The sequence below is a fragment of the Cyprinodon variegatus genome, unplaced genomic scaffold (genome assembly GCF_000732505.1).
Source record: "Cyprinodon variegatus isolate N-32 unplaced genomic scaffold, C_variegatus-1.0 Scaffold565, whole genome shotgun sequence".
Lineage (NCBI taxonomy): Eukaryota > Metazoa > Chordata > Actinopteri > Cyprinodontiformes > Cyprinodontidae > Cyprinodon > Cyprinodon variegatus.
The window spans coordinates 55,922-68,311 of NW_015151018.1; the positions used below are offsets into that span (position 1 = coordinate 55,922).

General features: G+C 44.5%; 2 protein-coding genes across 3 annotated transcripts in view; one reads left to right on the forward strand and one right to left on the reverse strand.

Moving 5' to 3' along the window:
* Positions 1–624: 624 nt before the first annotated feature.
* On the reverse strand, positions 625–8,543 carry hspd1 (heat shock protein family D (Hsp60) member 1). Its single transcript, XM_015391944.1, has 11 exons — positions 8,417–8,543; positions 6,602–6,777; positions 6,187–6,522; positions 6,012–6,107; positions 5,841–5,934; positions 5,597–5,765; positions 5,424–5,523; positions 5,098–5,343; positions 4,849–5,023; positions 4,595–4,773; positions 625–1,554 (listed from the first exon to the last, which is right to left on the reverse strand). Exons 2-11 carry the CDS (start codon positions 6,773–6,775, stop codon positions 1,396–1,398), a joined length of 1,728 nt encoding a protein of 575 aa, XP_015247430.1. The 5' UTR covers positions 6,776–6,777; positions 8,417–8,543; the 3' UTR covers positions 625–1,395.
* Positions 8,544–8,937: 394 nt separating this feature from the next.
* The window catches only part of LOC107095707 (MOB-like protein phocein), a 26,056-nt gene continuing 22,603 nt past the window's right edge, over positions 8,938–12,390 (forward strand). The window contains exons 1-2 of one of the 2 annotated variants that reach the window (XM_015391947.1): positions 8,938–9,091; positions 11,527–11,682. In XM_015391947.1, coding sequence (XP_015247433.1) covers positions 9,089–9,091; positions 11,527–11,682 — 159 coding nt within the window. In that variant the 5' untranslated portion in view covers positions 8,938–9,088. The remainder of the gene's footprint in view (positions 9,092–11,526; positions 11,683–12,390) is intronic. The other variant, XM_015391946.1, reaches the window with a different exon arrangement.

The window sequence follows — 12,390 nt, forward strand, 5'->3', positions numbered from 1 at the left end:
GTAGAAAATGAAGGCTAATCATGTTTTGGGTGTACTATTCCTATAAGTTATCGTAGGTTATATTGTATTTTATGTTTAAAAATATTTTTAGATGAAGCCAATAAATGTAAACGTAAAAATGTAAGGAATATGTGAACGAGGATGCTTGTGAACTAGGATTTTAAATCATTTTTAAAACAAGTACTGTAAAAAAAAAACATGGAGTCAATTTGAAACTGAATTCAGATAAGTGATATTAGAGGAAAAGGATGATGCAACTAGGAAATTAAAATAAAAACGCAATGGCTGAAACGTTCCTATTCCTTTTAGGCTGATCCAAGATTCTGGATCATTTTAACGATTAACTGCAAAAAATTACTTTGAGTCTTCATGTTGACATACTTATTTTTTTTTTTTTTTTTAAATCACTGTTAAGTTAGTCAGAAATAACTCCTGGATCGGTCACATGACTTTCTTGAACTGACAAGATGGTGTTTAGGACTAAGGTTCCACGCATTAATGGACACATCACTAGTATTTCATATATTGTATTTAATCATTTTTATTGAAATTTAATCCCTCCGAGGGAAAAATCTGCTTAATTCACTGAAATTGAGCTTTTAAAGGAAACACTTAAACTGAGTATAGAGACAATGATTTATTAAATAAAAAAAAACAAAAAAACAAAGATGTCTAACAAGACAGAAGTGACCTGCTGACCACTTCCTGGAACACAGGCGCCACCTGCTGGCTGCTTTCATGTTGGTACAGGACAGAGTTTCACATTCAAACATCAGGATCATCTTAGCGCGGCTGAAGGTCTCAGTAAACATTTGGGACTTAGTCGTCCGTCCGTCCGTCCGCTCGTTTGAGGCACTCCGATTCTAGACGTAACAAAACGCTCACAGTCGGTAAGAAAACTGGTTTAATCCGGATCAATCAAGACAGACGTTTATATTACAAAACAAAACATGAAAAATTAGCAGAAAACTACAAAATAAGAGTCCAGGCATTGACAGAGAAGCCCCCCCTCCCCCGTGGTCCATTAAATGGTTTGTTTCAGCCTGCCGGAGGAAACCGGTTTGGTTCAGACCAACAAATCAACTTTGGAGCAGAAGGTCTGATGTTCTCCTCCTCAGTCAACTGAATCTAGAAGGTTCTGTGCACGCCGCAGCCAGCAGGCTGAAACAAAGCTGCAGTTTCGGTTTAATGAACCCCATGTTAGCGTTTCCCTCTGAGCTTGTGACGTGACGAGTTTGGTGCCGGTGGAACAGGGAGGAGGGCTCTGGGGCACCAGATGGGCTGTTAGCTCTCAGTCCGCCGAGCCATCAAACCATGTGACGCTCCGGATGAATCGTGGTCCGTCCTCCAGCTCAAATCTGATGATTCAGTCTTTCCAGGGTCAGGAGGCCCGGCTCAGAAGCCCATGCCGCCTCCCATTCCTCCCATACCCCCCATGCCGCCCATGCCTCCTGGCATCTCCTTTTCCTCCTTGGGGATCTCCGTGACGACGGCCTCGGCGGTGGAAAGAAGAGAGGCGACTCCTGCGGCGTCCATCAGCGCGGTCCGTACCACCTGCAGGGGGGGAGGAGGAGAGCAGGTGAGGAAAAGCATGATGCTGCCACCGCCATGCTTTGCTGTGATGTTTTCAGATCATTTTGGACCAAAAACTAGAATCTGAGCTGCTTGAACAAACATCTGAAGTGTATTAATAATGCGTCTGAACCAAAGGGGTGGATCTATTCACTCCATTTCTATGTTAAATTTAAGTTAAAAAATAAAAATTACATATTTTTTCCAGCCAATATCATGACTTTATGGCGATAATCCTTTCCGCCAAGCATGTCAACACTTTTACTCCATGGTTTCAGTTTTTTTTCCATGACTTTGAAAGCCTGTTTGTCCCGATCAGGCGCTGCAGGACTTTACTGCTAAACCTGCAAAAAACAAGTTCTTACTTCCACTATAATGCATTCATCAGGGTTCTAGCTGGAACTCTGTCCTCCCTTCTGTGCGGTGCAAACCCACTTTAATCATATCGCCACCTAAAGGGCCGGAGGGAGAAATTTAGCCTGTTAAGCCGGGCGTACACTGTGCCATATTTTCAATCGTTTCACGCAGCTACAGCTCACAATGTAAAATGAAACCGCAGGGTTTAAAAGTTCACAGCTCACCATGTTTGTTTTCAGGCTGTGCGACCCGATGCTCTGATGCGATCTACCTGCTCACGCTGTACGTCTAAAAACCAGGTGGGACTCAGCTCCGCAGTGGGATGGCGCTACTCGGACTCGTCTATCCAAAAGATTAAGAACTCCCTGTTTGTCCATGCGCAGTCCTTAAGGTTCTGGTAAATCCGCTCACAACTCTGCTTCAACAGCAGGATTTACCTACTGACCCCTCTCCTTCCTCATTTTTGAGGAGGGAGAAGGAGTGGACTATCGCATCAGGTAGTCAGTGCGCATCATTTTGTACTTCTGCAGCTTTAGAGCCCCGTGAGGAGTTAGCGAGGTAAAAAAAAAAAAAACCCCACATCTTATTTTTGGGGGAAAAAGCTCGAAATGGAACTGGTTTAAAAGCCGAGCGCTACAGCCGCAGTGTGGGAGAATTTCGGATTCAAACCAAATGACCGAGCCGAACAGCTGAACCTATGCGAGTCAGCATGTCGCATTTGTCATAAATAGTAGCAACTAAGAGCAGCAATACAACCAACCTTCACATGCAGCTAAAGCACAACCACCCAGCAAAGTTTCTCCAGCTGGAAACAAAAAGTACAAGCAGTGGCCCGTCTGCGTCTTCAAGTTTGCGACAGTCCACCATCACTGAAGCAATTAATCGGCAGGCAGCATACAAAAAGGACGGCGCAAAGTGGCGCGCGCTCACAGACAGCGTAGTTCATTTAATTGCTAAAGAGATGCTGCCACTTAATATTGTTGAAAAGCCGACATTTCGAAAAATGTTGCAGAGATTTGATAGACAGTATGAACTCCGCAGAAAACATACATATCACCAACGTGATATTTTGTATATACGTTTTTATTTTCACTGTGGTTTTATCTTGTGTTTAGTTTTTATTCAACTGTATTTTAAGTTAACAGAGACTCCATTTGATTTTTATTTCTTGTTTTATTTTGTTAACCAGTGTTCTGTTGAAAATAAAGTGTTTTTATCTTTGGCAGGAAAATGCATGAATTATTACATCATTTCCATTAAATCAGTGTAAAAAGGTCTTCAAACAATATTATCGTTTATCGCAATAATTTTTGAGACAATTAATCTTTCTGCAAAATTTGTTATCGTGACAGGCCTACTCACCACGGCCGACTGGATTTCAAATACGTTTGATTTTCTCCTGATCTTATGATTCATGAACTGGAGGTGGTCATCAGAGGCTGATCGCCCCTCGTTACCCCCTGAATGCTACACCACGCACCATGAAGCTGAAAGTCAGCCCGGTCAGAAAAGTAAACAAAAAAATTCTTGCACGACTGGAGAATCGGTCCGAAAAAGGACAAACATACAGTGTATGCCCGTCTTTACTCTTATTGTACGCCTAATCACCTGTGGCCGCATGTCTCTCTCTCTCATACCTCCTTTCCTGTCAGATAACTGATGGAAAAAAACGAGCCACTAGTGCCGCAACAACTAAACAGAAATTCTGTTCTAAGCAGCAGAGATTTTATTCCAGATTAAAATGTAATTTTGTATTTGACACGAGTAATAAGGGTGTGCAAAATAATCGTCATGACGATGCATCGCGATTCTAATTTTTGTGATCTACTGCATCGATTCTTGAAGACAAGAATCGATTATAAAAAAAAAAAAAAAATGAACAAATAAAATACATTAATGGTTGGAGCACATTAGCCAAACCAAGTGGAATACAACTTCCAGTCCAGCAGATGTCGCTGCGGATGTGTTGACGCCACAAGCATTTCCGGCCGTGGGATACTGCGACGAGTCATGAAATAAAACATGGAGGACACTATGAAAATTCGCCCTGCGGCTCCATCACATTTCAAGTCAGATGCTTGGATGCATTTTGGCTTTAAAAACAAAGAAGGTAAAAATAAAATTGATATGATGCACGTCATTTGCAAAAGGGGAAATATACATCTGAATGTTTTCGTTTCATTGGTTTAAAGGACCACTGAGGCCATATAAACGGCTCTGATTATCCTTATTTTGTTATTTTCAGTTTGATGAATCCTAAGATCTTTTTGTCAGTGTGTCCACGCCAGTAATAGTAATATTTTTGTCCAGTATTTGTTTCCATGGCAACACCTCTAAAAGTCGTTTCAATCAATACAGCTATGTATGAATTCAGTTGCTTTCAGTTATGTATCAATTGAAGATCCCAATAATTTCACATATCTGAACGTTAAATTCAACAGCTCCTAAAATCAGCCGCTGATATCGTTTCTACGTTTCTACGTCTTTAAGATTGAGATCTGAAATTAGTTCAGTTCCAAATATCCAGAATATTTATTTCAGATTCTGGAAGTAAAAGTCTAACCCAGATAAACGGGAAAAGGAAGAAGTCGATATTAAATGTCTGAAATGTTCGTTCTCAGCTGATGGACGCTGGGTTGTCCCGCCGTCGGGGGCGGGGTCGTACCTTAGTGGGGTCGATGATGCCCTTCTCCACCATGTTGACGTACTCCCCCTGCATGGCGTCATAGCCCATCTCCGGCGCCCCCTGCAGGATCTTCTCCACCACCAGGGAGCCCTCCACGCCGGCGTTCTTGGCGATGGTCATGGCGGGGATACGCAGCGACCGCCTGATGATGTCCACACCTGAGGGAGAAGGTCGGACGTCGTGACCCGAGCTCGTAGGCTGCACCCGCTGTAGTGGGCGGAGCTAGGACTCACCGATCTTCTGGTCGCTGTTGGCGGTCTTCAGGGCGTCCAGGGCGGGGATGCAGCGCAGCAGAGCGCATCCTCCGCCGGGAACGATGCCCTCCTCCACAGCGGCCCGGGTGGCGTTCAGAGCATCCGTCACTCGGTCCTTCTTCTCGTTCACCTCAACGTCGCTGGTTCCTCCCACCTGGAAACCAGCAGAACCGTCAGCCCTTCCTTCGTTTTAACGAATCGTTAGCGAGGAAGCGGCGCTCCCCCCACCTTGAGGACGGCCACGCCGTCAGACAGCTTCGCCAGCCTCTCGTTGAGCTTCTCCTTCTCGTAGTCGCTGGTGGTGTTCTCCAGCTGCTCTACGATCTCAGCCGCCCGCTTCTCGACGTCGGCGGGGCTGCCGCCACCCTTCAGCAGCAGGGTGTCGTCTTTAGTGATCTGGACTTCGCCCACTCTGCCGAAGTCGTGAGCTTGGATGTCCTCCAGAGCCAGACCGAGAGCCTCATCGCCAAACACCTAAAGACACGGAGCAGAAACCCGGATCAGACTGGAGGTCCGGTTCAGAAACGCGAGCAGAGACTCTGAACCAAACGCACCGTGCCGCCGGTGGCGACGGCCATGTCCTTCAGCTGGTTCTTCCTGTTGTCCCCGAAACCTGGAGCTTTGACGGCGACCACCTGGAGTCCAACCTTCAGCCTGGAAGGTCGATCGTCATTAACCAGGATGCAGAACGTTTGCCTCCAGCGGCGAAGCAACGACGGAGACGTACCTGTTCAGAACCAGAGTGCTCAGCGCTTCTCCGTCCACATCCTCGGCTACGATCACCAGAGGTTTGCGATGCTGGTTGGCGATCTCCAGGGCGGGCACGATGCTCTGGACGCTAGAGATCTTTTTCTCGCTCAGCAGCAGGTAGGCGTCCTGGAACTCGCACTTCTGGCCTGAAAGGAGGACAGCGATTGGTCGAAACGGGGCCGAACTCTGACCCCGGGTCAGTGCGTCTGAGGAGACGTTACCTTTAGCCGTGTTGATGAAGTACGGAGAGATGTAACCACGGTCGAACTTCATGCCCTCGATGATCTCCAGCTCGTCCTGCAGCGTCTTCCCGTCCTATTACAAACACGATGAACTTAGACGGGTCATCCACGGCGTCCTCAGACTCATTCTGAGGTCAAACAGGAACCTACCTTCACGGTGATGACGCCTTTGCGGCCGACTCTCTTCATGGCGTTGGAAATGATGTTCCCGATTTCCACGTCGCCGTTGGCGGAGATGGTAGCGACCTGCGAAGACAGAGCTTCGCGTAAACGCCTCCTCCTGACGGTTGTGGACGGAGCCGACCGAAGCCGCGGGATTTCCTACCTGTGCGATCTCCTCGGGGGTCGTGACGGGCTTAGAGAGGTTCTTCAGCTCGTTGATGACCGTCTCCACGGCCATCATGACACCGCGGCGGATCTCCACGGGATTGGCGCCTTTGCTGATGTTGTCGAAGCCCTCCTTGGCGATGGCCCGCGCCAGCACCGTGGCCGTGGTGGTGCCGTCGCCGGCCTCCTCGTTGGTGTTGTTGGCCACGTCCTGCACCAGCTTGGCTCCGATGTTCTTGTATCTGTCCTTCAGGTCGATGCTTTTAGCCACCGTCACGCCGTCCTTGGTCACCTTCGGACTGCCCCAGCTCTGCTCGATGATGACGGTGCGACCCTGAAAGACACGGCGGGAACGGTGAGCCCTCTCTGAGGGACAGCCTACAGAGACCTGGACGCGCAGGGACAGACGTTACCTTTGGCCCCATGGTGACGGCCACGGCGTCGGCCAGCAGGTCCACCCCCTGCAGCATGAGGGCGCGAGCGTCCGCCCCAAACTTTACGTCCTTGGCGTACGCCCGGGTGAGGTGAGGAGCCAGCGCCCGGCACACGGGCCTCACCTGCTTCATGACGGTAGGTAAACGAAACATTTCTGGAAAAAAAAGACATTGACAGAGTCAGCCATTGTGTCCAATGTTAGAAAGTAGAGGAAATGGAAAGTAATTCACTGTGAAATGTCAATGTAGTAATTCTTTTTAAAATGAGAAATACAAGACAGCGTCCTCCATTTAATAAAGTCATATGCATAAATATATATTGGATATTATTTTTCTGTCATTTTTAACCCTTTCTATGCCCTAACTTTAAAATTAACTCTAAATCTAACCTTACCCTTGAACCTAACCATTGGCACAACGTCCCCACTTTGCAACAACTGACCTCTAGTGGCTACAGGTGGTATGACAGGGTGCTGGTGAATACATAATCAGGTTACAAAAGCTAAACCCTGAATCACAGTGGAAGCTAACATCCACCATGAAGCTTTCAGCTAAATTCTGGTCCTTTCAGGAACAGACTCTGCTTCTTCTGGACCGACTGAAACGATGAATGAATAACCGCCATCTCCAGAGCTCAGATGTTCATCTGCAAGTTAATGATTGAACAGCTGAAGGTCCACCCTGACAATCAACCAACTGAATTTAGTCCTTTCTGAAGATTAAACAAGAAAAATCATTTTATAAAAATAAAGATAAAAACACAAGAAAAATAGCTTATTGCAGCAGCAGCAGATCTATTATCAAACTTAAATCATTGAATTGTTTTAGCACCTCTAGTCACCTCACATAAAAAAAACAAAAAAACAATAGCTGCAGTTTATCAAAGAGTCACTGATCCTTCTGAATCAACTCAAAAATTACAATTAATATTTTAATTTCAATTAACCAAAACATTATGCATCCCTCCCTGGGAGGGAAGCGTTTTTGGAACTTAACTTCTATGTAATTTTTTTTCTTATAATTAATCCTAACCCACAAACAAAGAACAGAAAATCAGTTTTACTGCACAGCAGCAGTAGAAATATTTTGGGGTTTTCTCCCATTACCAACCGTGCAGTTCTGATCAGCATAGCTCTATATTTAATCTAGGGGATTAAATTATCAATAATTGAAACAATTGAACATTAAACCTTAAATTAGTAACTCTACCAGGGAATTATAGAAACAGTTTAATATGGTTCTTCACTTTCTTTATGAGAAAACTGAACCGAATTAAGTTTTATTCTCCAACTTAAGTTACGTACGTTAAAAAACTGCAGCTTCACGCATAAAAAAAAAAACAGTTTGGTTAAAATTTTTATTTTTTTTTTCTACAGAAAAAGCCAAGAAAGGCTCCCACGTGGGGGCCCCGAGGTCATACGTCACAAGGTCAAAATGTAAGAGTAGTAGGAGCACGTGCGGCTGCCTGCACGCTGAAGCTGTTATGGACGGAAAGCGGAGTTAAATTGGATGAAGCCGACATGACATCAAAGTGACATCAAAGCAAACCGATCGGTTCATGTCGTCAGGCACGAGACGATAATCGGAGAGACACCGATGGAGGCTCGCGGGTAGCTGGTTAAAGTCGGTGGAATCCGTAGTGCCATTTTTCCGTCCTTGTTGAGCAGGAGGAATTTGAACCGTTTGGATTAAAACAGCTTCAGCCGCGCGAGCCGCGGGGAATTCTGCCCTGAAATCACGCGCACCGTAACCCTGAGTCGCGTGGGCCAACGCTGGTGGAGTTTGAGTGCTTACCTGCTGCGAGGTAAAAGCTGCGAGCTCACGCCACACGGAGCGGTTAGACTGGAGGAGAGGACGGAGGAGAAGAGCTGAAGACAGGCTGCATGTGGGCTTCTACATCCGGGTTATGTACCGGCCCGCCCCCAACCATGAATACATCAAATATATCTCACCAAACCGCCCTACTACGATTTATACAATAAATCTGCATTTATTCTATCGGATTAAAATATTATAACTTAAAACGATCGGGTTTAAAAACGTTATTTTTTTGTTTTATGGGAGATTAATCCAAAACCAACACCAATATGCTCGTTCCCGGGCGGGGGCTTCCAGAATTTTCTCGCATGCCATTGGAGGAGCGAACGAAGGTCAAAGGTGACATTGTGCAATATTGCGCAAGATTAAAACGTAAAACTTTAAAATAACTCAAGTTATAATATTTTATCAATCAATAATTTCCGTTTTAACCTCAGTGTAAGAGAAGTTTTTGATTAAAACAGATTTTTTTCATTGATTCTCGGGTGTACTAGAATGTTCGGTGAGACACGTCATGAGGAGGGCAGGTAGTGCGCATGCGCGTTCTGGAGGTTTCCTCACGTGGAGAACTGCAGGGAGGCTCAGATCCAGGCTCTCTGGCTGCGGTGCTGCTTCAGACAGGCTCTCAGACTGCGCTCCCATCCAATAATGGTAAGAAACACCGTCTAACTCCTGGAGACGTTCACAGGCTAATGCTCGGAGCTCAAATAGACCAACAGGGACCCGGCTATACTCTGGAATGTCATTTTTCCCCTCTTTATCGAGGTGTCGGCTAGCGTTGTGTAAGCTAACATTCATTCACAAGGTCACGCTGCTGAGGAGAGCGCGTGGGGGGGGCTTGACCACATGTTTACCGTAATATGTGCTGGAAATGGGTAAGAAGCACATATATGCAAAAAAATATATTACATTTTAAACGGTTAGCTGATGCCATTAGTGCTATAATGGCCTTAAGCTGTGGCAATGATGCACGCGCTTCTATTTAATACCAACTGTATTCCTGCTGCTACATTTGCATATTCCGTGGTAGGCCAGGGTGGGAATCGAACCCGCGACGTCCTGTTTGCTGGGATTCACACCGTCAGACCTTTCCTCTCCGGTGTTAGGTTCAGGGGTGTCCTAGAGAGAGAGAGAGAGAGACCAAATCATTGCAGTGGAGAAATTCCTACATCCATGTTAACATTTTAATTCAGTTTATTTCTATAGCGCCAATTCACATCATGTCATCTCAGGTCACTTTCCAGTTCACCAGAACATCCAGTCAGATTGATTCAAAGTTTTCTATCTAAGGAAAACCAGCTGATTGCATCGACTCATTGACTCTTCAGCAATCCCTCACACTAAGCATGCTTGTAGCGACAGTGGAGAGGAAAAACTCCCTTTGAACAGGTAGAAACCTCCAGCAGAACCAGGTTCAGTGTGAGCGGCCATCTGCTGAGGCCCACTGGGGTTCAAGGAGACAGAAGCGGACATAGAAAAAGAAGCATAGATACAAAAGGCAACTGTCAACCAGCTCCACAGGCGGCCCCGTCCAGGAAACACACAGCCAGGCAGACGAGCTCCGAGCCAGCTCCCATGTCAGAGGATGAAGAGAGCACATCCAGTTAGTCACAGTCAGAGAAACAGGACTACACTGGAAAACAGGCCGATCTATTAAAAATGAATTAAGATTAAAAAAGCTAGTTTTGACTGTATTAGTGCAAGAACATAGAAATACAACATTAAATGTGGTCTTTAGACTGAGAAAACTCCTTTAATCGAACACTTTCTCTGACATCTCAGGGAAATAATGGGACTTTATTATAGTATTTAACTTTTGCTCCTTATAAAAATAAACAGCAACCAATCACCGTGTATTACGGTAAACTTCTAAAATTGAAATTAGTAGTTAAACTAACTGCTGGTCATGAGTTACTTAACCAACTTTTAATTTCCCTTTGAGATTTTTCTTTGAATTAAACTAAAGACCCTCAATTTTATAAAAGGTGTTTAATGTTTTAAAAGCTAAATCCAAAATGATTTAGATGGTTTGTGTTTTATTTATGATAGTATATTTATTTTCTTAGTTCCTTAGACTGGGGGGGGGTTGGTGGAAATGTGTTAATGCAGCTGATAAACAGTGAAGGCTCTCAGTAGGTGGGGGTGTTGAACCTTCTAGAAAGCGGCCCCTCTCACCCTGACAGTTGTGTCGAGCTGAAGGCGGTTTGCTCAGGCCGCCAGGAGGATCACCGTTGGTTTTTCAGGAGGTTTATCTCTGAGGTGAGCCGTCCTTGACCTCTAAGCTTCAGGGTCGAATGATCAGACTGAGCATGGCTGTCCAACCCCCCCCTCCCAGTCCTCCTCCACTCAAGGTCACCGGTACATCTGCTGTTCTCTGCAGTCAGTCTGTAATCCTTCAGGAGCTTCTCTAAAATTATACAAAATACCAAATAATCTGAAATTTCTGTTCCTACTAACTAATAACGACACTAAATTACAGTTGATGTAGGCAGAGATCTCAGATTTCATTCAACCAGAGCAAAGATTTGTTTAATTTTTTTTAATCTATTGTGTGAAGAAATGTGTGCAGAGAAAATTAAGTTAATCATGACCTTAAAATGTTAAAATAACAGTTTTTCAGTACATTTTGTGGTAAACAAATCAAGCTGTTAGTATATAGGAAGTCTTGGGGATGCAAGTTATTAATTAACAAATCTGAAGTTGGTTGATGGTCACTTTCTGAAAAAGTAACCGATAAACTTAATTGCATCAAGAGGATCTTTCCTTAATAAGAAGGGCTAAATTAATTTAACAATATTCTAAATAAATGTAAAAAAGTAAATCAGGTAATGTTGTTTATTAGCTTGGAGCAGGGATGGGCATTTATCTCATTAAGAGAAATGTATCATAATTAGAATATATTATTCTGATAACTTCTAGTTTTCATTTGAGTTTTTAAACTGTTTCTAAATGCTTGTAATCTTTCCAAGTATGACGAGCTTATTTACTTTGTGTGTGCTGGTAAGTAACGTTATGATGAACGCTGCTGAAGCATGTTGAGTCCTTGGGGGGGCCGTCCTTAACCCAGAGATCATTGTCTCTTTCAGGCCTTCAGGAAGTTCCTCCCTCTGTTCGACCGGGTGCTGGTGGAGCGCCTCACGGCAGAGACGGTAACCAAGGGAGGCATCATGCTGCCAGAGAAGTCTCAGGGCAAAGTGCTGCAGGCCACGGTGGTGGCAGTCGGCCCAGGCTCAGTTAACCAGGTGATCCATTGGTTTTGATACGCGCTCCAGGTGGCCTCCGTGGTCCCAGACACTAAAACCCCCAGGAAATAATTTAAAGGGTTAATTATTTATCTTTGTTTTATTGTTACCGTTATCCGGACTGAAGGCAAACGGTCGTATGGCTATAAGCTAGGTAGGTTCATCTCTATATCCTCATCTCAAGGAACCCTCCTGAGCTAACGGCCGTTTGACCATCATGTTAGTTTCATACCGAGGCCTTTAGCTGGGGCTGAAAAGGTCAACGGGGGACATGGGCCGTTTCTCAATTCACAAGGACATGAGTACAGACTCGTATCCTCGCCAAGTATGTTCATGAGCAGAACAGAGGAAAGTTTTAGTGGGGGAATAATGTTTAACACAGTCAGATAAACACAAATCTACGGAAGAGGATTAGGGCCACTGAAAAAAAAAAAAGTTAACTGATTTTTTAAATTTTATTTTAGTATATAGTATGGGAAAAATGTCAGAATTCTGACTTTTTTCAGAATTCTGAGAAAAAAGTCAGAATTCTGTGATTAAAGTCAGAATTCTGAGAAAAAAGTCAGAATTCTGAGAAAAAAGTCAGAATTCTGTGATTAAAGTCAGAATTCTGAGAAAAAAGTCAGAATTCTGACTTTTTTCCCATGTTAAACTGAAATAAAATTTAAAAATCAGTTTACTTTTTTTTTTTTTCAGTGGCCCTAATCT

What these genes read in the sequence shown, in the direction of transcription:
- hspd1 (XM_015391944.1), bottom strand. Translation starts at nt 6,775, where the DNA reads ATGTTTCGTTTACCTACCGTCATGAAGCAGGTGAGGCCCGTGTGCCGG. An exon ending in CTTCATCAACACGGCTAAAG is followed by an intron (nt 5,766 to 5,840) that starts GTAACGTCTCCT and finishes TCCTCCTTTCAG; the next exon opens with GCCAGAAGTGCGAGTTCCAG. An exon ending in ACGGCGTGGCCGTCCTCAAG is followed by an intron (nt 5,024 to 5,097) that starts GTGGGGGGAGCG and finishes GCTGGTTTCCAG; the next exon opens with GTGGGAGGAACCAGCGACGT.